The sequence below is a fragment of the Solea solea genome, chromosome 16, assembly GCF_958295425.1.
Source record: "Solea solea chromosome 16, fSolSol10.1, whole genome shotgun sequence".
NCBI lineage: Eukaryota > Metazoa > Chordata > Actinopteri > Pleuronectiformes > Soleidae > Solea > Solea solea.
The window spans coordinates 20,903,838-20,927,693 of NC_081149.1; the positions used below are offsets into that span (position 1 = coordinate 20,903,838).

Genomic DNA, 23,856 nt, shown 5'->3' on the forward strand with positions numbered 1-23,856 from the left:
AGTGAAACTCCGGAAATGCATCATGTGCAAACCTGACGTGTTTCACAACAGCTGAGCAGGCAAAGCTGAATACCTCCACTCTGCTAATCTACATGTTACATTCCTTATTGTCCCATTCGGATAAAGATCTACTCACACACAGTTTGCTCACTGAGTAGAGAAGCATGCTACTGATAAAGTGAGCACAGCTTCTCTTTGTTTTGTGCATAATTGAGTTAAGAAGCACATGAGAGTCATTCTGACATTTTGCCATGTCGGCATATTTATCATCAAAAGCACAGACATTTATTTAAACCTTCCTCTGTGCAAGGTCCAAGGTACCATGGACTGTTACGTGACTGCTGGGGTTACTGTAGCTGTTCAGGTGATCTATCTCTGTTTACCAGGCAACACCATTATGCTGTTATAGAAGTGCAAGTATATAAGATTGGAGTGCCTCTCTGAATGTCTTTTCGTGAGTGTGTGTGTTTTTAAGGTCACAGTACATGGAGACTTAATTCACCCTGAAAAAACGAACGGATGTGTGTTCAAACCAGAATAGCTGCCAAGAGAGCGGGGCAGACCCATGGGACGAGAGACGAAAAGAGAACAGAAACTGTGCAGTTTCTGGAGTGTTGAACGTCAAACTTCACCCCCTTCCTGTCTGTGAGCCCCACACTTTGCTCTCATGATTCTGCAAACAATTGAATACTAAACTACAATGTACTGTAGATCACAGTACATCACTGAGGAAACATTTAACAGGGAGCTGGAGCCAATCCCAGCTGATGAAACGTGGGGTACACCCTGGACAGGTCCATTGCAGTCCAAGTTGAACCGGGATTCGAACTGGTGACTTTCTTGCTGTAAGGCAATAGTGCTAGCCACTACTTCTCCATCTGTACCCAATTAACCCTTTAAACCAGAGTGTCCCCCAATTGGGAGACAAAGAATATAGTGATAGTGCATGTCTAATTAAACAACTTAAATAACAACTAAATAAATGACTACATATTAAACTCCATCAATCAATCATGTGACACTCCTTGGAAAAATAAAGTCAAAATCAACAAAAAAAAATAAGAAATTAGAAATAAAAATGTCATGTGAATCACTGACAAGAGTCTCCCTTACCTGTGGTGCCATTGGTTCGGATTTGTCGTCTGTAAATGATGAACCAGAGAGCCAGAACCAAAATGGACCCGACTGTAGCCAGCACCACAAAGACCCACAGCACTGGAGTCAGCAGAATCAGTGAGTCAGCCTGTGTAGCCTGACCCGTGTCTCTCACCTGGCCCACATCAGCCTGCAGGGGCGGCGGCTCTGAGGGGAACAGACACATTAAATACCCAAACAGAAAAGCTGTTTGCCCCTGAAGGAGCACAGGTGCTGTCAAGATGATGTCAGTCAAATATGGGTGCTTACAATAATTAAAAATAACGCACTTTACTTGAAACAAAAAAAGTTATTTATACAGATGTGGGAGCTCTGTAACACCCCTTCAGCATGCATCTACGTAACTGACAGACCCTGAACAGGTAAATCGGTTCAGTGTTGTAGTTGTTTGCAGCAAAATGAAGGAAATAAGGAAAAAGGTAGCTCAATCCCAAATATCTGAGCGTTTAGACTGCAAAGACAAACTAAAATCAGCATCTATAAGAAGCACAAGGTTTTAAATCTAGATATTGAGACTAAACACAGAAAACGCAGTACTACATTGAAATTGAGACTAAAAAAATAAACTGAACTCACCTGTCGGAGGCTCAGTCTTGATGTTAGTTTTAGCACAGGCCTTGACAACGTTGTCCCACTTCAGGCCAGCAGAACAGTGCTTCTTGACCATGGCTGAGACAGCAGTGAGGAGACCTGCCGCACAGTTACCTCCCTGTAAACTCGTGTTTGTGACTCAAACAATATGTTCCGAGACATGAGTGTGAGGTGCAGAGGGGTGTGATGAGTGCAGAGAGCCTGACATACGTTTCAGTTCCCCCATTTCATAGCAAAGGGTGAATCACTATGTCTCTGGGGGCAGCGAGAGCTTCGTGCACTTGCATTTGGATCAAATACTAAATGACTGTTCATGTCACTGGTGAACATGACGCATTAAGGCAGTGAAAGAGAGACAAACCAGCATGTGATGTCAAAGAGAAAAAAAAATGATATATATAAGTACAAATAAAATGTGATGTTAACAGGTGCAGAATAGACACAAAAATGCTGCAGGAGAGATTCTGGTTTAGATACAGAAGACAGAGGCTGCAACAAAGCCCCCACTGCAACATAAACAACACAAGGATGTGGTGGTGAATAAATGGGTGTTTTAAACACTGAGGGTCTGTGTGATGGTTTTCTCACAACAAGAAACTTGTCGTTTGGACGATCAGTTCAGCTCAGCTCAGCCTTCCTGTGTTGTGTTTGAGTGGTGTGGGGTTTCTCCAGTGACTCCAGCGTCATCCTGCAGTCCAGTGTCTTATAGTCCACATCACAGACAGACTAGAGTGAGGCAACTCTGCTAAAACATTTTCTGACAAGAACTTCACCAGTCATTCGTTGTGTTTACACAGAACAAGAAGAAGGTGATCCTCAACACATCCAACACAAAACACTGCTCAGCTCTAATGGTGGAAGATTTATTACCACACTGGCTAAGACAGGATTAAACAGAGAGGGCAGTATGTGTGCAGCAGTAAAACTACAATTAAAAAAATATAAACAGCGCGACACACAAGAAACAGGCTCATACAGAAATACAAACCTGAGAAATACTTTATAAAAATATATGCTTGTTCATTACATCACAGGAGATCAATTGCCCCGAGTACAAAATTGCACTGATTGTTTTTAAATAAAAGAAAATGATTCAAGCACAGGTTCAAGCATTAACCCTCCACAAGAGTGCCACAGGTGCACCATTGGTAAATTGCATTCTTTTGTGTTATGATAATTATAGTGCACTTTTTTTTTTGTTTTTAAACCGAGTAGTATTACTTGTGCAGAAGTCACAACATGGACCGTTTCTCTTCTATTTTCGTTCATAAAAATGAGCCAAGCGAACAAATTTCACAAATGTAATCAGATGAAAAAAAAAAAAAAAGAGTACCTTTTGCTCAGGTGTGTTTATATATTTGGTGAAAATGGAAAGAAAATATATAATTTCATCAGATTGCCTTTGCAGCAAGAAGACCTGGGTTCGAGCCCCGGTTGAAACAAGGGTCTTTCAGTGTGAAGTTTGCATGTTCTCCCCGTGTGTGCGTGTGCTTCCTCCCACAGTCCAAAAGCATGCAATATGGGGACACTCTAAATTGACAGATGGACTAGTGAACTGTCCAGGTTGTACCCCGCCTATTGCCCTATGTCAGCTGAGACTGGCACAGCACCCCCCGCGACCCTCCTGTGGAGGATAAAGCCATAGGAAATAGATGGATGGATGCCTATAGGTTGTGCTGAGACACTCTTATAGCCTCTGTATGTGTTTCAAAATAGTATTTGTTTAAAAAAAAAAAAAAAAAAAAAATCTCAAAAGAGACAAGAAAACACAGCCACTGATTTAATGAGCACCACATTTTATAAAAAAATAATCAAAGTTACTCTCAGTATTCAAGACATGCATGGTGCAGGTTTAAAAAACAATGCAGATTATTTTACAAACCATTAATTAGTCAAACCCTGAGTATCGTGTGTGTTAACATAGTGACTTGAAAGCAGCTTTTTGCATGTTGTCAGGTGGAAGGCAGCTCCGTCAATCATCAATGTATAAACGAAAAAAGAACGCACATGTTGGTGGGACGCCAGTCTGATCATTAAGCAGCGAAAAAAAAACTAAAACTACTATTGCGTAAACAAATAGACGAAGCCCAGAATGAACATATCACACCTTTAACACATTCAACATTCATTGCTCTGAAAGCATTAGAAAGAAAGCATCTCTCTCTCTGTCTCGCTCTAACACGCACACATGCACATGTGCCTCAAGGCTCGAAGAGGAGGGGCTGCATCTTCACAAAGGTGAAGTTGTAGTACTGTGGCAAACCTTTGTGGCTAATGTTGCTGAATTGATCCCATGAGAAAGGTGGGAGTCCGTCCTGCGTGGTCGGTCCGTTCACTGCTTCTGCACGGAAGTCCCCGGCCATTTGGAAATCAGTCACCTGAATGAAGAAGAAAAAAAAAAAAAATCAGTAAAACTAAACATTATTTGATTCTCAAAGAAGGGTCAAAGCGGGACAGAGTTTACCTTGGTGTCATAGCAACCTCCTGGTGAAGGCGTTTCTGACCTCAAGTCGTTACGGCAACAGATGGACTTACAGGGGTTACCTTTAGAGTATGGATCCTTCTTGTAGTCTAAAATCAAACAGCAAATGACAGTGACAAACATAATAAATCCATAGTCAACAAAATGTATTTATTATAATTTTATTTAAAGGGTGCTGCTGATAAACCACAACAATATGTGATAGTCAACTAAACATGAGGTGAATTATTAAGCTGCAGGGCAGAACTTTTGGTGATTATTGCTGTTGATGATATTATTTTTCTGCGTCTTCGTGATAAGGAACGGTGTCAAATTATTTGTACGCTGCCTCCGTTTTGAAATCAGACTCTGTCAAGACTTGAGTGAGGGAGGTTTGTGTGTATACACCAGCAGCACAGGGGCAGGAGGGGTGAGAAGCATTTATCACGTTAAACGGCTGGAAAAAAATCTCGTTAAAAACAGACACAGTGAAAACATTCTCTAGTTTCAGTGAAGGCAATGCGCTTCCGTAGACAATGGTTTGAATGCAACAGATATTTGTTGATATTTAAAAGTTATGCACTATAGCTTTAAATTATTGTGGCAGTGGGGCTTGGTTAGAGCGACGGCTGCTGGAGGAAAGGAGGGAGTGGCTCAGCCGGTGATCAGACAGCTGGACAGAATCAGGTAATTAGTCAGCTATATAAGCATGTTTGTAACCTGGTTCTGATCTCTTGCAGTAGGCTGGGTCCTGACGCGGACACACAGAGAGAGAGAGAGAGAGAGAGAGAGAGACGCAGAGACAGAGAGAGACACAGAGAGTGAGGGCAGCGCAGCGCAGCAGAGCGCTGACATCACAGCCAGCCACAGCTGACTGCTTTTGTTTGATTAATTGTTTTCAGTTCACAATAAACTGGTATATTTGCTCCCTCAACGCCGCCTCCTCGTCCTTCCCGAACCCCAGTGAGTGGGAAAAGCTCACAGTGGCACCTGAACAGGGACACATGGAAGGACAATCTCCGCTGTCGCTGGCCCTTCAGCACCTCGCTGCGATGCAGGAGAGCACCACCACGCTGCAGCAGCAGCAGTCCCAGCTCCTCGCGGACATTGCGGCGTCACAGCGGGACGATCGTGCTCTCCTGCGGGAGCTGCTGCAACGCCCGGCTGCCCACGGCGCCGACCCGGAGCCCGGTCGAGGACGGTCTCCGGCCGTCGCCCTGCAGCGGATGACCGCGGAAGATGACCCGGAGGCATACCTGGACATATTCGAGGGCACGGCGGAGGCATGTGGGTGGCCGGAGGAGGAGAGAGCGCTTCGGCTTCTTCCCCTGCTCACCGGCGTGGCGCAGCTGGCCGCGCACAGCCTGCCGGCGGCCGCGCGCCACGACTATACACAGCTGAGGAGAGTCATCCTGGACCGGCTGGGCAGTACGTCGGAGGGACACCGGCGGCGGTTCAGGGGGCTCTCCTTTGAAGGAGCCGGGCGCCCCTTTTCATACGCGCAGCAGCTCCTGGACGCAGCGAGGCGCTGGCTCCAGCCGGGGACCCACTCCGCTGAGGACGTCGTTGGACAGGTGGCGCTGGAGCAGTTCATCGCTGGGTTACCATCGTCCACAGCCAATTGGGTCCAGTGCCACCGCCCGGCCAACATCGAGGCAGCGATCGTCCTCGCGGAGGACCATCTCTCTCTTCCCCGGCGGAGCATGAGGGAGGAGACCAGACCAGCGACGATCCCTGCCAGCCGTCCCACTCCAGCCCCGAGGAGGAGGTTCCCAGCATCGGCTCCTGCACCACACCCACACACACACACACACACACAGCCGGAGCATGCATCGCTCCGGTCGTCTAATTACCCTCTGCCGTCTTTCCCTCAGGGCCCAGCCTACGTGTCTGATCACCTGGCACCCCGGGGGGCTCCTCAGACGCCAGGGCAGGTGTGCTGGCGGTGTGGGCAGCCCGGCCACATCAGAGCGGAGTGCCCGCTCATGGAAGTGGGGCAAGTGGTTAGGGTTGCCGGGCCGCCGGCCCCCTCCCCCGGTTCGGAAGGGACGTACCGTATACCGGTATGTATACAAGGGGGTACACATCAAGCTCTGCTGGATTCTGGTTGTGAACAGACCATGATCCATCAGCGCTTGGTTCGACCGGGGGCATTGTTGGAGGCATCGTGGGTGAGGGTGAGGTGTGTGCATGGGGATATTCACGATTATCCGGTGGTGGCTCTGGAAATTTATTTTAAAGGGAAAAAACATAGAGTAAAGGCTGGAGTTAGTACTCGCCTCACGCACCCTCTAATTTTGGGAACAAATTGGCCGGGGTTTACGAGCTTAGCAGGGGAAACCATGAGGGTGCGGTCACGTAAGTCAGGGAAATGTGAGTTATGTGCTGTCCTTAGTGGTGAGGCGGAGGTGCCGCATCCCGACGCTGCTGGGGGGGGGGCACAGATGGCGCCCATGGAAGATTTTCCCCTAGCACAGTCTCGGGATGAGACCCTCCGCCACGCCTTTGACCAAGTGATGGAAATTGATGGTTGTCCGGTTCACCCTAACGCAGCACTCTCTCACCCCTACTTTGTTGTCGTTAAAGACCGTTTATACAGAGTGAGTCGTGACGCTCGAACAGGGGAAGAGCTCTCCCAGTTGTTAGTCCCAAAAAGCCTCCGAGAAACTATTTTCCAGGCGGCTCACCACAACCCCATGGCGGGTCACCTCGGATATGATAAGACACTGAACCGGATCATGGCCCGATTTTACTGGCCGGGCATTCGGGCGGATGTAAGTCGGTGGTGTGCATCCTGCCGCGAATGTCAATTAGTCAACCCTCCGGCCACCCCAAAAGCGCCCTTGCGCCCATTACCATTAATGGAGGTCCCTTTTGATAGGCTTGCCATGGACCTCATCGGGCCATTAGACCGGAGCGCACGGGGATATCGCTTTGTATTAGTTCTAGTGGACTATGCAACGCGATATCCCGAGGCAGTACCCTTGCGCAACATCTCGGCAAAGAGTGTTGCACAGGCACTGTTTCAGGTCATCTCCCGAGTTGGGATCCCGAAAGAGATCCTGACTGACCAGGGCACATCGTTTATGTCACGTACACTACGCGAGCTATACGAATTACTGGGCGTCCGCTCAATCCGGACTAGTGTGTACCATCCCCAGACTGATGGCCTGGTGGAGCGGTTTAACAAAACGCTAAAGAACATGATTCGTAAGTTCGTACACGAGGATAGTCGTAATTGGGATAAATGGTTGGACCCTCTGTTGTTTGCAGTGCGGGAGGTGCCCCAGGCCTCCACGGGTTTTTCGCCCTTTGAACTCCTGTTCGGCAGAAAACCTCGGGGTGTCTTGGACCTGGTTAAGGAAAACTGGGAGGCGGGTCCAAGCACCAGTAAAAATGAGGTACAGCACGTACTGGACCTGCGAGCAAAACTCCATTCACTGGGTCAGTTATCACGGCAGAATTTGCTCCAGGCCCAGGAACGTCAACAGCGGCTGTACAACAGAGGGGCTAAACTTAGACAGTTTTCACCGGGAGATAAAGTGCTTCTATTGCTACCATCGTCTAGCTCCAAATTACTCGCCAAGTGGCAAGGGCCCTTTGTGGTCACACGGCGGGTGGGGGAGGTTGACTATGAGGTTGTGCGTTCTGACAGGGGTGGAGCAACACAGATTTACCACCTTAACCTCCTCAAAGCCTGGAGGGAGGTGGCGTCTGTTTCTCTGGCCACCACGGTGATTGAGAGAGATGAGCTGGGACCGGAGGTGACTAAATCAAACAGGTCGGCGCCGGTCCCCGTTGACGTTCATCTCTCGCCGGGCCAGAGAGCAGACGTGGCCTCGTTGCAGCGGCAGTTTGCCGACGTGTTCTCTCCCCTGCCAGGACGCACAAACCTCATACACCACCACATAGAAACTTCCCCGGGTGTGACAGTGCGTTCACGACCCTATCGCCTGCCGGAACATAAGAGGAAAACTGTTCAGGCAGAACTTCAGGCTATGTTAGAGATGGGAGTAATAGAAGAGTCCAACAGTGACTGGTGTTGCCCCATTGTTCTTGTTCGCAAGTCTGATGGGTCAATACGGTTCTGTGTGGACTACCGTAGAGTCAACGAGGTGTCCAAGTTCGATGCCTATCCAATGCCCCGGGTCGACGAACTCCTGGATCGGCTGGGCACGGCTCGCTTTTTTACGACACTGGATTTGACCAAGGGCTACTGGCAGATTCCCTTGTCGCTAGAGTCCAGGGAAAAAACGGCCTTCTCCACTCCGTATGGTTTGTACCAATTTGTCACGCTTCCATTTGGGTTGTTCGGGGCCCCAGCCACGTTCCAGCGCCTCATGGACCGGGTGCTGCGGCCTCACTCTGCATATGCTGCGGCCTACTTGGATGATGTCATCATTCATAGTGAGACCTGGGAGCAGCATATGCAGCAGGTGGGAGCAGTGCTGGAGTCCCTGAGGAGGGCGGGGCTCACGGCCAATCCAGGGAAGTGTGCAGTTGGACGGAGGGAAGTACGGTATTTGGGGTACCACTTGGGGGGAGGGCAGGTGCGGCCACAGATACAAAAGACCGCAGCGGTTGCAGCCTGCCCAAGACCCAAGACCAAAAAAGAGGTTAGGAGGTTTCTGGGGCTGGCCGGTTACTATAGGAGGTTCATTCCGGCCTTCTCGGAACTGACCAGCCCCCTAACCGACCTGACCCGAAAAGGTGCCTCAGATCCGGTCCAGTGGACGGAGCCGTGTCAGCTGGCGTTTGAGAGGGTTAAGCAAGCCCTCTGTGGGGAGCCACTTTTGTACACACCTAACTTTTCTCTCCCTTTCATCCTGCAGACCGACGCCTCGAACAGCGGGCTGGGGGCCGTTTTGTCCCAGGAGGTGGAGGGGGTCGACCGCCCCGTACTGTACGTTAGCCGGAAGCTAGCTCAGCGGGAGGTGAGCTACAGTACGGTGGAGAAAGAGTGCCTCGCCATACGGTGGGCGGTCGGTGCCCTCCGCTACTATCTCCTGGGGCGCCCATTCACCCTCTGGTCGGACCATGCCCCGCTCCAATGGCTCCACCGCATGAAAGATGCCAACGCGCGGATCACTCGCTGGTATCTGGCTTTGCAGCCTTTCCGGTTCAAGGTGATCCATAGGCCGGGGAACCGCATGGCCGTGGCCGACTTTCTCTCCCGCTCTGCGGAGGGGGGGGGGAGTGGGCTTGCGGCCGGCGGGGTCCCGGCCTAAGTCGGGCGGTGGGGGTATGTGGCAGTGGGGCTTGGTTAGAGCGACGGCTGCTGGAGGAAAGGAGGGAGTGGCTCAGCCGGTGATCAGACAGCTGGACAGAATCAGGTAATTAGTCAGCTATATAAGCATGTTTGTAACCTGGTTCTGATCTCTTGCAGTAGGCTGGGTCCTGACGCGGACACACAGAGAGAGAGAGAGAGAGAGAGAGAGAGACGCAGAGACAGAGAGAGACACAGAGAGTGAGGGCAGCGCAGCGCAGCAGAGCGCTGACATCACAGCCAGCCACAGCTGACTGCTTTTGTTTGATTAATTGTTTTCAGTTCACAATAAACTGGTATATTTGCTCCCTCAACGCCGCCTCCTCGTCCTTCCCGAACCCCAGTGAGTGGGAAAAGCTCACAATTATAATAAACCACGCACCATTAAACCTCATGATGTGCTTCAATGAGTCCAGGTCCTTGACGTCAGCCTGGTCACGACGAAAGATCTTGGCTCTGGAACAGAGATCATAGGAGAAGTCTTCTCCATAGCGCGTCCACATTTCTCCATAACCGCTCAGCATGTAGATTTTCCGGTGGAAAGGTATGTTGTAGGAAGGCCAGTAACCTGTGGTAAACAGGCAGCGACATAAAAATCAGCTCAACGAATGGAAACGGAACCAAAGATGTGCCGTTACCTCTGCGCAGAGCCTGTGTCTGGTCAGAGTACTCCACCAGGCTGGGGATCTGCTCCACCACAGTCAGAGCACCGTCTTCAACACTGTGGCCAAGCTTTATTTTACTCCTGTCTAGCACCATGTACTGGTTGTTGTAGGTACCTAAGAGAATTAAAAATGACGCTTCAGATAAAATCTCAAACATATCATTACTGCTTGCAACCATCTATTTTCAAGTCACAAACCTAATCCTAAAATTTAATTGTGCTTTGAGCTGCCTCACCAGGCTCTGCTGGCAAAAGGAAAACTAGATATGATGCTTATAATTATGAATATCCCAAAGTTCCAGCTCCAGACTGAGGCTTTATTACCTTCAGTAGTTAGTAATGGCGCATTGTGCTGTACAAATATATCATCAATGTGCTCCACTTACCAGAGTTATACCTGGAGAAGGTTTTGGCCCACTCCTCTCCAGTATGTGCCAGACTATGAGCCAGTCGGACCCTCTGCCACGCCAGCAGGCTTTTGGGGGTGAGTGCGTCAAAGAGGGAGGAGTTGAAGACATTGTTGGTGGTCTGAGTCATCATCAGACCACTGCCCAAGAGGTAGAAATCATCCAAAGACACAAGGAAACCTGACAGAGAACTCATTTCCTGTCAGTATTCACAGTTGAGTTGCACACATCACACTTTAAACTGTAGCTGTGAGTCTAACAGAGTTAACTGAATCGTCACCACATTGCAACACGGCAGGTTGCAAAAAGACTATTTGAAAACTACACTACTTTTTATTTGATTTATAACGTCGCTAAACATTATTCTGAGGGGTTAAGGGTCTAAGTTAGTATTTTAATAAGATGAAACTCAACTACTCCTCACTGGTGTGTTTCTTATTCAAGAGAGGAACATACCAGGATAGCTGCTGAAAGACAGTTTCCCAGTGGCTGCGTGGGGCTCAGTGACATGGAAGTCCCAGTGTTTGTAGATGCGCATGGTGGCAGCATACGTGTACCAGCTGGAGTGAGCAAACAGGAGGTCCTCAAAGCCGGGAAGCATCTGAGAAAGAAAACAGAAGAGTGGCGTTCAGATTCAGCATTCGATAGGCTTTCCTGTTTCTCATGAAATTGCTGGAGCCAATGAGACTCAGATTAGAAAACATTGAAAACATGTAACACAGCAGCACAGCACAACATTATTAGACTCAGGTTCATAGACACAATGAGTAAAGTGATACAAAAACCATTTGATGTTAAGGTGGCCCCACAGAAAAGCCGTGTTAGATTTCAATGTCCAGTGTCATGTTGCTGCAGTTGCAGGTAAAATGATATCTAACAAATGCAACACTGTGTGACAGAAGATCTTAAGCCACTCAAAAGAGTTAATATGTCAATGCAGTCACATAGAGTGTAATTCAAATAATGTGGACACAAAATCATCCACATGGTTACAAGGTATAAAAACAAAAGACAGTATTGATCGAGTGAGTGGCTATTCTATTGTATACCTGTTTTAATTCTTGTCTTCTTCTGCTGTTTTAGTTCTTATTTAATAGATTTGTTTTCTTTAACTTGTTTTAATATATTTTAAGGTATCGTCCTGCTTGCCCTCTGCCTTGCCCATGTACATAGTAGATTTAGCATGAGTGAATTTACTCATTTATCTTGCAAATGTGGTCGTTGGAGTGTAGAAACTCAATTGCCCTTTGGGGATTTAGTAAGTGTTCTGTATTTGTATCTGTATCAAAAACACATTAGATCAATTAGATAAATCTAAAATGTGTAAAAAGAACCATTCTTGCATTATTCCCATATTTTTACAGTCTGTTTCGTGCTGGATGAGACAGAGCAATCTCCTGACATTGTGTTTCATATTTTCAAGTTCTGTTTCTTAAACCACACATGACACATTTATGCTAACACAAATGTGTGTGGGAGTCTAGTTTCTATGTAAAGCATACAATTATGAGTGCTACTCATAATTGTATGCAATCATCCTGTTGTGGGTGTTAGAAAGAAGAAATAAACACTTTTCATTCACTATTTTTGTACTTCTAAACACTGACGTAGGGAAAACACTCAAAACACACAAAAAAGGAAATGGAAACATTTACATCCTCTAAATGCAAGCACACAGACACATGAGATTACAGCTGGTGTTATGAGCTGCTTTTGGACAGCAGCATAACATAACACTGTGCTTTGCTTTCCTACAGTGAAGTATATAACATGTTTGGACCTTTGACCTTGATGAGTGCGGAGCAGTGTCCCATCCCTGGAAGCTGGAAGTCTCTGAGTGGAGGGGCAGAGCCGGGCACCAATGCTGGGATCATATCCAGTAAATCTCCCACTGCATTCAGGAACTGAATGGCAAAAAGGGGCAGTGGCTGTGGGAATGACACCAGATAAACAGATGTTAGTCAGGAAATGAAAACAAATGGTGTCAATGCCTTATTAGGGAGGCTGATAAATTCAAATGTTGAACTGAAAGGAGAAAAAAAATCTAAATCACCGAAATGATGGGCCATTTGGAGACTTTTCATTTTTTCCTTTCTTTTTTTCAAACAAATAGAAAACCATCAAAATGTTGTCACATTTAAAGATTTATTGTACTGTATATAATGATAATAATAATAATAATAATAACGATAAGTATATTTGAAAAATACATAAAAACATACAGCCACACATCCCTTTAATGACAAAAATGTGACACATTTTCAACTGTTTGCATTGGACGTTCATCTTTTTAAATCAGAACTTAAGATGGTTAAGATGCTGAATGTGAACATCATGAAAATACTACAGTGGAATTTCTATTTTCTTTTGTGTGGTTCACTTCATTTCATAAGAAATTGTAAGACAATGGGGGCACGTCTAGGTTTTTATCTATGGGTTTAAATTCACATCTCCACCTGTTTCAGATCTTGCTAATAGAGATTTAACATTGTCTGGTAAAAATGGCCTGCATACCTTTTTCCCCTGTTTCTTGGCCCAGTCTCTGGCTCCTGCTTGTAGTCCGTCCATCTGGGCCACAATGAAACCTGCGTGTTTCCACAGTGGATCAGAGCTCTTGTTCAATTTCACTTGTTCTCTGACCCAGGAATCCTGCTTTCTGTGAGCACAAGAGTGACATTTCCCTTTTTTTAACAGTATTACCTCCATAACTGGTTGTTTTAAAATTAAAATGTTTATTTAAAATATTTGATGACCCTGACTCCTACTGTACTTATGTAAATTAAATTTATGGGGGAAAAAAAAGGACAAACTCACTCCATGAAGCTCTGAACAGGACCGAGCACTTGTGGGTTGTGGATCAGCTGTGGGTACATATTGGTGTAATGGTCCATCATCTGCCTGAGGAAAGATAGTATGTACAAATATTAAATTACAATTTATATAGTTCAGTGACATGTGCTGGTGTTGATTGTCGAGTCAGCGTAAAAGCGGGTTGGTCAAGCAAAACTATCAGACCTGACCGACGGGAGCGTTTGTGTGTATACAGCAGCAGCCCAAAGGCAGGGGGAAAAAAAATGTAATAAGTTAAAGCCTGTATTGTTTAACAACTTAAGAATTTAAGTATTCTGGTAGTTAATATATTTGTGTCTTTAACATCACACGGTACAACAACATCATTTAATTTAATAATTTAACTGCGATCACTCAGGTTTTTCTGCCTTTCATTTGAAATAGACGTTTGCATTCGTAAATCACATGTTTTTTAAAATCAAAGACAAATTTCCATAATGTGTACAATAAAGTTGAAGTTGAAGTTGAAGTAATTTCTAAAGTCATCAGCAGACTCAGCTCAGGATCACTATTACAGCAACCACTCTTCCCCAGACAGACGACCACTTGCATTGTCTCATTCCAATGATCACATGATTGAGTGGCGTGAATGTATGGAACGAGTTCACTGCAGGAACAACACACTCAAGCCTCTTACTGGGCAGTGAGGAAGCCTTCGAGGTAGCCGGCCAAGAAGAAGGTGACCTCGTCAGTCTCAGGGGTTTTCCCATAGCCAGCACGGATCTCAAGGACACTCCAGCCTGTGTTGGACAGAGTATCGTTCAGGTACCCGTATGCGTCCCCCTCTGTCTCCAGCACTCCTTCTTTGAGCAGGACCATCTTGTGTTGGACATCCCAGTACACTGTGGCTGCTGTCATCTCTGGGAAGAAATCACCAAAATGAAGAAAACCACACAGCCTAAACTGCCACACATACTTAACTATGACTAGGAATGTACTATTATTACTATAATACTATTTTTTTTATTTCTGTATTTTATTTATTTATTCATTCATTCATTGCTGGTGTGATAACTGGAATCTACACTGATGGGTCATGAGACAAGAGGTGGTATTTATTAATCTTTATCTCTTTCTTATTTCTTCTTTTCTATTACATGTGCGATTGCAACTACTACTAAACAGGTATGAGAATGAAAGTTGGACCAATCATGTCTGCCAGGAGGACGTGTCAGTCAACATGTGCACAAGTTTTAAATCACAACAGCTGTGAGACAGAGAGAATCTTTGCTACACAATTGCTTTACACCACTGATCTATCGGCTTTTGCCATTATTCATGCTGATCTGTGTTGTTATATCAATGTGCACAAGTATTTAAATCCTAACACGGCCACGCGGGATTTCATTAAACTCGGCCCACTTACTGTCTGCTGAGGCGAAGGTTGCAAACGCTGTAAATAAAAGAAAGACATGTATTCTTTTGACTAACGGCATGACTGCCTGAAAGACGTTGAAACGCGGTAAAATGTAGCAGCCTGAAGAAGTGGACGAGGAAATCAGTTCTTGGTTTGTGGAGGAGGGAAGTTCCGAGAGAAGTTCCAAGGAAACTGCAGCGTCGGCGGATGGGAGCGTTTCCTGATTGGCTGCGGTTCGAAAGAAAGGGAAGCAAGAGAAACACACTTTTATACTTGAGCAGAGCGCGAGGTCGTGTTACGGTCTACCGTACAGGGGATATACGAATTCGAATTTCTACTTCGGGAGCAATAGCGAACACGCTAGACGGGTCTCGAACCCACAATCACTGTCTTAGGAGGCGAGTGCCTTATCCATTAGACCACTGAGGCAGGAGCGACACCTAGCGTCCACTGTGATATATATACTTTTTTTTTTACAGGTCGTTCCTGTCCTAAAAAAGGTAAAGTGGGCAACGCGTAACATTAACGGAAGATCTTTTCTCAAAGATAGTATGCTTCAGTGTATAAACGCTTTAGGATAAAAAAAAAAAATATATATATTCAAATCTTTTAAATGTACTTAAGACAATGGCCTTGTTTTACAGACGCCACTATGTTTCTACAGTAAGAGACATAAGCTTAAAGAACATCTTTAATAGCATGCAAGCCACTGTATTTAGCAAAGGAACCCTCCAAAAATATCCTCCAACAGAACACAGAGTTTTTATTCATTCGTAGTACAAAACAACCTTTGATATACGTCTCCTCATTTTAAGCCAATATGCTATTGTTTATGAGCCAATCTGTGCAACACAAGATAACATTTAGTAGATCCCTCCGATGCATGAAATTAATCATTTCTGTTGTGGAAAACCACACAAAGCAACACAAGTGGAGTATATTTATCACTGGCTGCCAATCACCGAGATCTGATGTGATGCTGCCCTCAAGTGATAACTTTAAATACAACAGTGAATCAAAATGCACAGAATTATTCAAATATTCAGTGGAAAAATGAAAGACAGACAACAGTGACACAGCTAGGTGGTGACAGAAATTAATCCTCCCCATTATACTTTTACAATAAATAATAAATAAAATTGGAATAACAAGAAAAAAAAAATCAAACACCATTTTTTACACACATACCTATTTACAATGAGTGTTTTTCTTCATTCCAGTGTGTCAGTCACCATCTGCAACAACATCTTTACATTATGTATATTTACTCACTAGTTATATTGTTATAAGGAGAAAATTATTTCTTTGTAGTGAAAATATTTTAGGTCACTTCATACAAAATGAAATTAAAATGTCAGTGTAGGGTGAAAAGGTAAAGTTAAAGTTAAAGAATACAGCCCAGAACCATTTGACTTCATTAAACTAAAAGCTAAGAAGGCACAACTCATATATAGTTATTTATAGTCATTCTTTAATGACTATAAAGTAATTTTTTTAAAGGAAAGTTGAGAGTTGCTATTGGTTAACACCAACAGACAAGGACACCACATTACAGCAGTTCTTTTTTTAGTAGTATTCAACTCCCAAAAATGAAACATTGCACTCCAAAAATCACTGCTTTGTGGCAGTTTAGTTATGTTAATGGGGTGGACACACGCACACACACTCATTCATCATCGATCAGTTTCTCAGCACCATTCTCCGCTTGTCTGCCAGTGCTGCCTCCTCCCTCCTCTCTGCCTCTTCCATCCTCCCCCTCCTCCTCCTCTTCCTCCTCATCATCATTGTAAGAGAGTGACTGGCTACTGTAGTTGATCATCGTGCGGGACAGGTCCACTTCGATGGGAAAGACATCTGCCTCTTTCAGAACAGCATAGCACTCGTCGTAGTAATGCGACATGCCTGAGACGAAGCGCTGCAGCTGGAACACAATATCCTGGACTGTGGACGAAAACGAGAAGAAGTAATGAAAAACTGATTGTGCTAATGATATTAAATGAGATGACTGGAGACAGGCTAAGCTAGTCACTTTAGAGCATGTTTTAAGCACTTTTAAAGTGTTTCTGCTCCATATTGTTCCATGAAATGAAGAGCGACAGAAGAGTGCATGCACAGCAAAGGGCCGATAGCCAGGCTTGAACCCAAGACACTGCAGCAAGCCACAGCTTTCAAGCGCCATCTCTACCAGGTGAGTCCCAACACCACTTAAACTCACACATCTTGTTTTAAATATTAAATGACATGAGCAAAAGCCTGACTTTTTGTATATGTGACACAATACAGCCTAAAATAAAATCAAGAAAATGCTCAAACAATAACAGACCATGTTTCTGATCTAGCAGCTCTATCTTCTCCAGAACATCCTTCCTCATTTTGGCGAAGCGTGCACGAGCTTCCTGCCGACACCGCAGCACCAGACGGTACTCATAGTTGCCAGTGCTCACACGATACAGAGGCTCCCCCATTGCCTGCAGGAAGAACCATTTCAACTACCAATTCACTACTTCACATTAAAACCAGTTTAGTAATATCACAACATAGTGAGTGACTGTGAGTAACAACTTTGCACCTGTTTGCAAAAAACGATTCAAAGGGCTACTCACAATACTGCTGTATTCCTCATCATCCATTTCCTTCACCTTCAGACAGTATGACTGAACAACACAAGAAAATAAATGTATTATTTGGATGACAGTGAAGACACACTTGTTTAGTGCTGTGTCATTCACCAGAACAACAAAACATGTCGCTTTACCAGATACTCAAACTTCACATCCAGGTACTTGCGAATGGTGAGCTTTGTGTCAGGTATGGCCTTGTGAAGGTACGTGTTCAGGTCATGGAGCATCTGTATGAGACAATCAGGGGTTTCATAAGACAGCAGACAAACCATATGAACACATACTGTATGTGTTGGACACATGACCCTAACCCTGCTTTTTAACTCCCTTGCATAATGTTTGTTTTCACAGAGAAAAAAAAAGCATTTTCCTATGTGACCGGCCAGACAACTATGTCAATCCAAACTCTAAACTCTACTCACTGGTTTAATGGTCTTCAGTAGCTGAATTCCATATTTCTCAATGTTGCGGTGGGCATCTGCAAACTTAACAAATGCCTTACTGGCTGCAGCCTGGGGCTCTCTGACTCCAATGACAGAGAAAACGTCACCAAATGCTGAAAGGACATGTAATTAAACACTAAAGCAGAGATAAATTGAGAACCACTGATTATGTGGTGTTTGTTTTTTTTGCTTTAAAACAAGACACACAAAAACAATTGTTATGTAATGTCTAAAGATGATCAGGATAACTCACCTCTGTGAGTTTGAGAAAGCTCAAAAAAAGCTCTGAGCAGCCTCTTTGTGTGCTCCATCAGCCCTGCAGGCAAACACAGTAATGATGTCACACTGATATGAACATCCTGCAAAACTGAACTATCACATTACTCACCATGCTATATGTAAAACATGCTCACCAGCAATCACATTCGCATTTACAATTCTAACAGCAATCCTAACTGAAAAACATTGGAGAATGTGAGCTGCCACTCACAGTTTCTGAAACTGATCATTCATATGAAAGAGAGAGAACATTAGCTCTCCTTGGCTGACTTTGTTATCAATGAAGCCAGTATTTCAATGTAACTTTTTTAATGTGTCACAGTGACACCCTCATGTGGGGAATAAAGTGGTAGAAAATGAATGGATAGTTGTTTCCCTAATCTCTGATGACATATCATGGTAATATTATGTATTAATATAATAGGTTTCTCATATTATTATATAATATAGCTTACTTACACAGTACATTTAACAAACTGCATCCATTAATCCATTCATTTAGTGATGTAATTGGTCTTAACCTTTGTAGAGCTCTGCTGTTTTCTCCAGTTCCTCCAGTCTTTTGACCAGTCCATCTGTAAAGTATTGTGAATTAACATGAGTACAGTCTTACCGTGCTATATTAACTCGATATGAATAAACTCAGGATAATCATTCATTGAAATAATCTCACCATTGCAGAGAATAGCTCTACTGAGTCCAAGTGCATCTGCCGTGCCTGAGCTCATATTCTCCACCAGCCGATGTTTGACCTTTTTAAGCACTAACAAACAAAATAATGATATAAGACTGCGAAAGATCATCTTTACAATACATAATCCACAGAAAGTAATATAAACAAATTATGGATCAAGTAAATGACAAACCTATATCCAAAGACTTCCCCTGTTTTGGGTCTGCCTGCAGTTTGTTGTAGTGGATTGTTGCTTCTCCCTGATACAACAAAAAATAAACCAGATCTAAAAGATCATTTGTAGAAAATAGAAATCTTCCAATGGTTTAGTTTTTTAAATTAACAAATAAAATGTGTTTTTTTTTCCTTTTAAATCTGATAACAAATATGAATGTGTCACCTTTCATGCTTCATGGTGCCATGGGTGAATTCACATGTGGTATTTGTAGTGAATGGATAACAGCAACACAATCTAATCCTTTAAATCCCACAATCCAAACTCTTTAATCCACCATGCAGGAAGTCATGGATTTTTTCTGGGTGTGAACAATGAATGTCAAAACCAACATGGCCATTTTTTGTTGATGACGTTGTGCTAAATGCTACAGGCTATTATCCTGACCCCTTTAGCATTGTTTGGTAAATCAGTTTAGTCATTCTTCTCCACAGGGCTGTGGTGGGTGAGCATCATTGATCAGTAAACTGTTGGACTCCTCACTGATGAATCTTCCATCTCAGTCGGACAGAAAAAATGTGAGTAACACTTTATTAATGGATAAATCCATGAATGATTTTATTCATGTCCCTATACACTCTATTTCTCGTTATTCGTGAAAAGGCATTTGTCAACAGTGGAGCAGAACAGTTTACTTTGGTGTTTTTTTTTTTTTAATTGTTAATGAGAGAGCACTGTGGTCAAAATTAAGACAGGGTGTCTATAGATCTGTAGTAAATGAGCCATTTGACCTAATCTTGATATTTGTCTGGTGTTGTACATACAAAATGTGATTGCATCTGCAGATCGTGTATACCTGGACAGCTTGAATCATCTTGGCCACCTCCACTTTAGTTTTTCCCTTCACTGGTTTGCCGTTCACACCTGTGATTTCATCACCTGCTGCCAGTGTCCCATCCAGAGCTGCTGGGGTGTTATCAAAAACCTGTGGAACAACAAAAGCCACATTTTAAAAGGTAACAATGGCATGGGAGTATAGACATTTAGCCTACAATTTAATCAAGTATTATACAACTGGAAGCATTATAGAAACATTATGTCACAGATTTGAAAGCATTTTTTGTGACATTTTCTTCTGTACCTACTTGGACAATGTAGAGACAAGGGCAGTACTGTGCCCCACCACCAATGCTGATTCCAATGAGGTTATTAGCATCTTTCGTCAGACACACAGTACCTGGCACTGTTGGTATTCCACTTAAAAAGAGAAAAGATGATACACTGAGCATTGTAGCATTTTCACTAGTCATGATTTGGGATATTTGTAATGTGCACAGAGTTATAAAGTGCTTAAACACAATGGATTACTAGAAGGTTCAGATAATTAAAATATTAAAACAAAAAAAATTGTGACTTACAGCTTGTCCTCTTCTAATTCATAGTCCATGTCTGTACAACCTGTGGGTGAACATAAACAAAATCCATTCCATTGCATGATGTGTGACTCGTACAGTTGAGCACGAACATGATGAAAAGTCTACGTTTGAGCTACATTGACAGAAACAGCGACTATAATGTGCAGGTCTTTCTAGCAGAAGAGCTTCCCCAGGACACCGAAACACACCAGCTGCTGCAGCACAGCAACAAACAAAAGGGTAACTAGCACAAAATGCTGAAGATCTAAAATTAGGCAGTAAAATATTTTGAAATAAATAAATCTCTTTAGCTCAGGGCATGGACACGTGTTGACAAAATAACTAATATATCAATGACAGTATCGGTACGATGACGGAGGCCATGGATAAGAAAACCGCTTGCTAACTGTGGCGAATTAGCTGCTAGCTACTCTAGCATAACAGCAGGTTAAACTTGTTCCTAAACGTCAGTATGCCTTGAAAGATTTACCTCTTTGTGGACTTGAAAAGGTTTACCGTGTAAATTCCGCTTATTATGAAGAAAAAGTTAAATGCATTTCTATATTTCGGTCCTTTCAGTGCGGACTATCTAGGTTTCCCTGACAGCTCCTGCTCTGTTTACTTTATTGCGTGACTTCCGGCATTATAGCGGAAGTGTGGCGCAGGTCCGTGTAGTCAAGTAGTCAAATTGTTACTTGCTACTACTATTACTACTAATAATAATAATAATACATTTACTACTTCTTATTGTTATTATCATCAATGCAAAGCAAATAATAATGAGTTTTATTGAATTATGTGATGAACTAATTCTAAATACATAAAATAAATATACAATAAAACAAACAATAGTAAACACAAAAGTAATACCCAACATATAAAATGAAATACATTTAGTACCATGTAACAATCCATGTAAGGTTTCCATCAAGTGCCTGATTTAAATTTTTAATTGTTATACAGTATACCATTTGTGAATGTAGTATTTCCTATATATTATGGACAGATTCAAAATGAAGTTGTTTTTTGCTACCAGTATCATTCTTATCATACATAACTATGCCAATGTTCTAATGTTCTTGTTTTATCAAACCAAAGTACTTTCACACATTAAATGAATAAAACAGATACATAATCTTGAAACTAAATTATATGATTTTACTGTTTTCCAGTGGTGACAGTGATGAACTGCAACAGATGAAATAAAAAAAGAAACTCTTAATAGATTTAGTTTCATTTTTAAGCTACTGTTTGAATACAACATATACAGTAAAGGGTGGGAGGTATTTCTTCTCTCTGATGTAATCTGTAAGCTTTGTCTTGCAGACCCTCATCCAATGTAAACAAAGCCTCCCAATCGATTTTGTTATTCAAACTTCTAACTGTGTCTTACTCTGTCACTCTTGTTTATTGATTAAAGAGGCAGTTCATCTTATCTATCTGAATTAAACCAGTAGTGGTGATCAATCAGAGAAGTGTCTCTGCATTGAGTAGACTAGCTGATTGTGAAGATAAAGACTGAGTAGCATTGTTCATGTTAAAAGTCCTTTACTGTATCTTCAGTGATTTATGTTATAAAAGCAGTGAAGCGGTCACATACTTCATTTTTTGTCTTCTGGGTCTAAAGACTGTGCCTGTGTGTCAAAGCCACCATCCTACATCTTCCAGGATTCTTCACTAACACCAGGATTCAACATGAGCACAGTAAGTGTACATCTGTTTTATTTCACTGTGCTGTAGCCTGCAATTACTGCCTGCATTAGCACTTTACAGGTTCAGATACCAATATTTTATAGTTAACAATAACTTAGGATACTTTTTCATTTTCTTATTGCATTTTTGTGTTTCTCAGCATTTTGAAGTGAAGAACGTGGCTCTGCAAAATGGAGATCGGCTGAAAGTAAAGGGAGTGATTTTGCCAGATGCTCAGAGGTAAGCTAAACACACACATTACCTTTATTTATTTATCAGCCTCTTCACTGTATAAAAGTATGTTTTTATTATGGCTGAGAAAAAAGACCAATTACAGCAGTAAAATCTCATAATCGGTTGAAATATTTTACCCCAATTTGTAAAATGTTTTTTTCTGCACATAAAGAAGCTTTAAACTGTCAACTTGCAGTCAGGAGTGAAAATGTATTATTAATTGTTTCATTAATATTTCAATTACTGACTGATATGTGAAAATCTTTTATCATATCTGGGTGGGTTTGTATAACTGTATAACCTCCGGATGTTTAAATTACATTTCTTGTACAAACTTAGATTCCAAATCGACCTTGGCCGTGATAAAGATGACCTGGCACTGCACTTCAACCCTCGTTTCCATGACGACATTGACGGAGCTGTGCTTGTGTGCAACTCAAAGACTGCTGGTTGTTGGGGAGATGAGAAACGGGAAGTATACAACCCCCTAGAGAGAGGCACAGATGTCAAGGTGAGGGAATCTGGCTGCAGGCAGAGCAGTTGAACAAAGTTCGATTAAAAGTTTGGGTAAAGAGGTTTTAAGTCCTGTGTGCTTATCTTAGGAGGTTTTAATATGATGTCAGTCTCAGTTTTTTTTCTTCCAAAAATAAAACATCTTTTCTTCTATAGATTGTATTGAAACTGGAAGGAGACATGTTTGAGGTGGAACTTCCAGATGGATATGAAGTCAACTTCCCTAATCGTGTTGGCATGGATGTCATCAACTTTGTCCGAGTCACCGGCGACTTCAAGCTGACGTCCTTCAAGATCTGCTAAGAGATACAGTTGCTCACACCTGTGTTTACTAGTTTGGTTTAAGGATGACAATTTAAGACTTGATCACGTATAAAAAATATCTTGCTAGTCAAGTGATGTAGTCCCACAATGGAAGTGTGTCTTTATTTAAAAATGTCGTGTTGTGCCCAAGAATATTAAATGTTTAAATTCAAATAATGTTTGTCTCTGAAGACTCAGTTGTATAAACTGTAAGCCTTTATTACACTACAAGACAACACAACAAGAGAATGGTATGCCAAAAAAGAAGAAAATATAAAATGAAATGTAAAATAATACCAATATAAAAAGAACATCTAATTATGATATAATTAGAAATCATTTTGAAACTTTTTTATCATTTAGTATTGGCAGGGGCTGTCCAAGTAACTTCAACTAATTTTTCATATTATTTAATCAGGGTTTCATTCTGAAGAATCTACATTTGTAGATTAAAAAGTTGTTTAACCTTTGTTTGTCCTTCATGTTAATAATGATCTGCTGTAAATAATTATTAATAATAATAATAATAATAATAATAATAATAATAATAATAATTACATTGTTGTTTGATGCATTGGTTGAAGAACTGTGGTCCCCTTTACACCTGGAATTAAAAATCCTTGATTCAGTACTTGGAACTGACTTCGACCTCTAGGTGTACAGCCTGCCAGGTTTTATTAGGAGAAGAAGAAGAGTTGGTGAGTTGTGTGGGCCAGATCATCTCAGTTCTCACAGTGCTCAACTTCTGTCTCCTCTT

General features: G+C 42.9%; 3 protein-coding genes across 3 annotated transcripts; 1 reads left to right on the top strand and 2 right to left on the bottom strand.

Moving 5' to 3' along the window:
* Window positions 1-3,533: 3,533 nt before the first annotated feature.
* plbd1a (phospholipase B domain containing 1a) lies at window positions 3,534-15,267 on the bottom strand. The gene is made up of 11 exons (XM_058653412.1): window positions 14,761-15,267; window positions 14,032-14,254; window positions 13,359-13,442; window positions 13,059-13,200; window positions 12,332-12,472; window positions 11,001-11,145; window positions 10,524-10,724; window positions 10,112-10,252; window positions 9,856-10,041; window positions 4,211-4,317; window positions 3,534-4,124 (listed from the first exon to the last, which is right to left on the bottom strand). The coding sequence occupies exons 1-11, from the start codon at window positions 14,828-14,830 to the stop codon at window positions 3,948-3,950; spliced, it is 1,617 nt and encodes a 538-aa protein (XP_058509395.1). The 5' UTR covers window positions 14,831-15,267; the 3' UTR covers window positions 3,534-3,947.
* A 222-nt stretch (window positions 15,268-15,489) lies between these two features.
* On the bottom strand, window positions 15,490-20,989 carry pick1 (protein interacting with prkca 1). The gene is made up of 13 exons (XM_058653432.1): window positions 20,848-20,989; window positions 20,361-20,400; window positions 20,088-20,199; window positions 19,799-19,927; window positions 18,961-19,027; window positions 18,768-18,857; window positions 18,616-18,669; window positions 18,069-18,131; window positions 17,795-17,928; window positions 17,507-17,599; window positions 17,355-17,405; window positions 17,075-17,219; window positions 15,490-16,692 (listed from the first exon to the last, which is right to left on the bottom strand). Exons 2-13 carry the CDS (start codon window positions 20,387-20,389, stop codon window positions 16,418-16,420), a joined length of 1,242 nt encoding a protein of 413 aa, XP_058509415.1. The 5' UTR covers window positions 20,390-20,400; window positions 20,848-20,989; the 3' UTR covers window positions 15,490-16,417.
* Window positions 20,990-21,967: 978 nt separating this feature from the next.
* Window positions 21,968-23,276, top strand: LOC131475386 (galectin-1-like). Its single transcript, XM_058653469.1, has 4 exons — window positions 21,968-22,061; window positions 22,210-22,289; window positions 22,623-22,794; window positions 22,953-23,276. The coding sequence occupies exons 1-4, from the start codon at window positions 22,053-22,055 to the stop codon at window positions 23,097-23,099; spliced, it is 408 nt and encodes a 135-aa protein (XP_058509452.1). The 5' UTR covers window positions 21,968-22,052; the 3' UTR covers window positions 23,100-23,276.
* The last annotated feature ends 580 nt before the right edge of the window (window positions 23,277-23,856 follow it).

What these genes read in the sequence shown, in the direction of transcription:
- LOC131475386 (XM_058653469.1), top strand. An exon ending in ATTTTGCCAGATGCTCAGAG is followed by an intron (nt 22,290 to 22,622) that starts GTAAGCTAAACA and finishes GTACAAACTTAG; the next exon opens with ATTCCAAATCGACCTTGGCC. An exon ending in AGAGAGGCACAGATGTCAAG is followed by an intron (nt 22,795 to 22,952) that starts GTGAGGGAATCT and finishes TTTCTTCTATAG; the next exon opens with ATTGTATTGAAACTGGAAGG.
- pick1 (XM_058653432.1), bottom strand. Translation starts at nt 20,389, where the DNA reads ATGGACTATGAATTAGAAGAGGACAAGCT. An exon ending in CTTGTCTCTACATTGTCCAA is followed by an intron (nt 19,928 to 20,087) that starts GTAGGTACAGAA and finishes GTTGTTCCACAG; the next exon opens with GTTTTTGATAACACCCCAGC. An exon ending in AACAGCAGAGCTCTACAAAG is followed by an intron (nt 18,132 to 18,615) that starts GTTAAGACCAAT and finishes GTTTGCCTGCAG; the next exon opens with GGCTGATGGAGCACACAAAG.
- plbd1a (XM_058653412.1), bottom strand. Translation starts at nt 14,830, where the DNA reads ATGCCGTTAGTCAAAAGAATACATGTCTTTCTTTTATTTACAGCGTTT. An exon ending in CCTGTTCAGAGCTTCATGGA is followed by an intron (nt 13,201 to 13,358) that starts GTGAGTTTGTCC and finishes TTGTGCTCACAG; the next exon opens with AAAGCAGGATTCCTGGGTCA. An exon ending in CTTCTCCAGGTATAACTCTG is followed by an intron (nt 10,253 to 10,523) that starts GTAAGTGGAGCA and finishes TAATTCTCTTAG; the next exon opens with GTACCTACAACAACCAGTAC.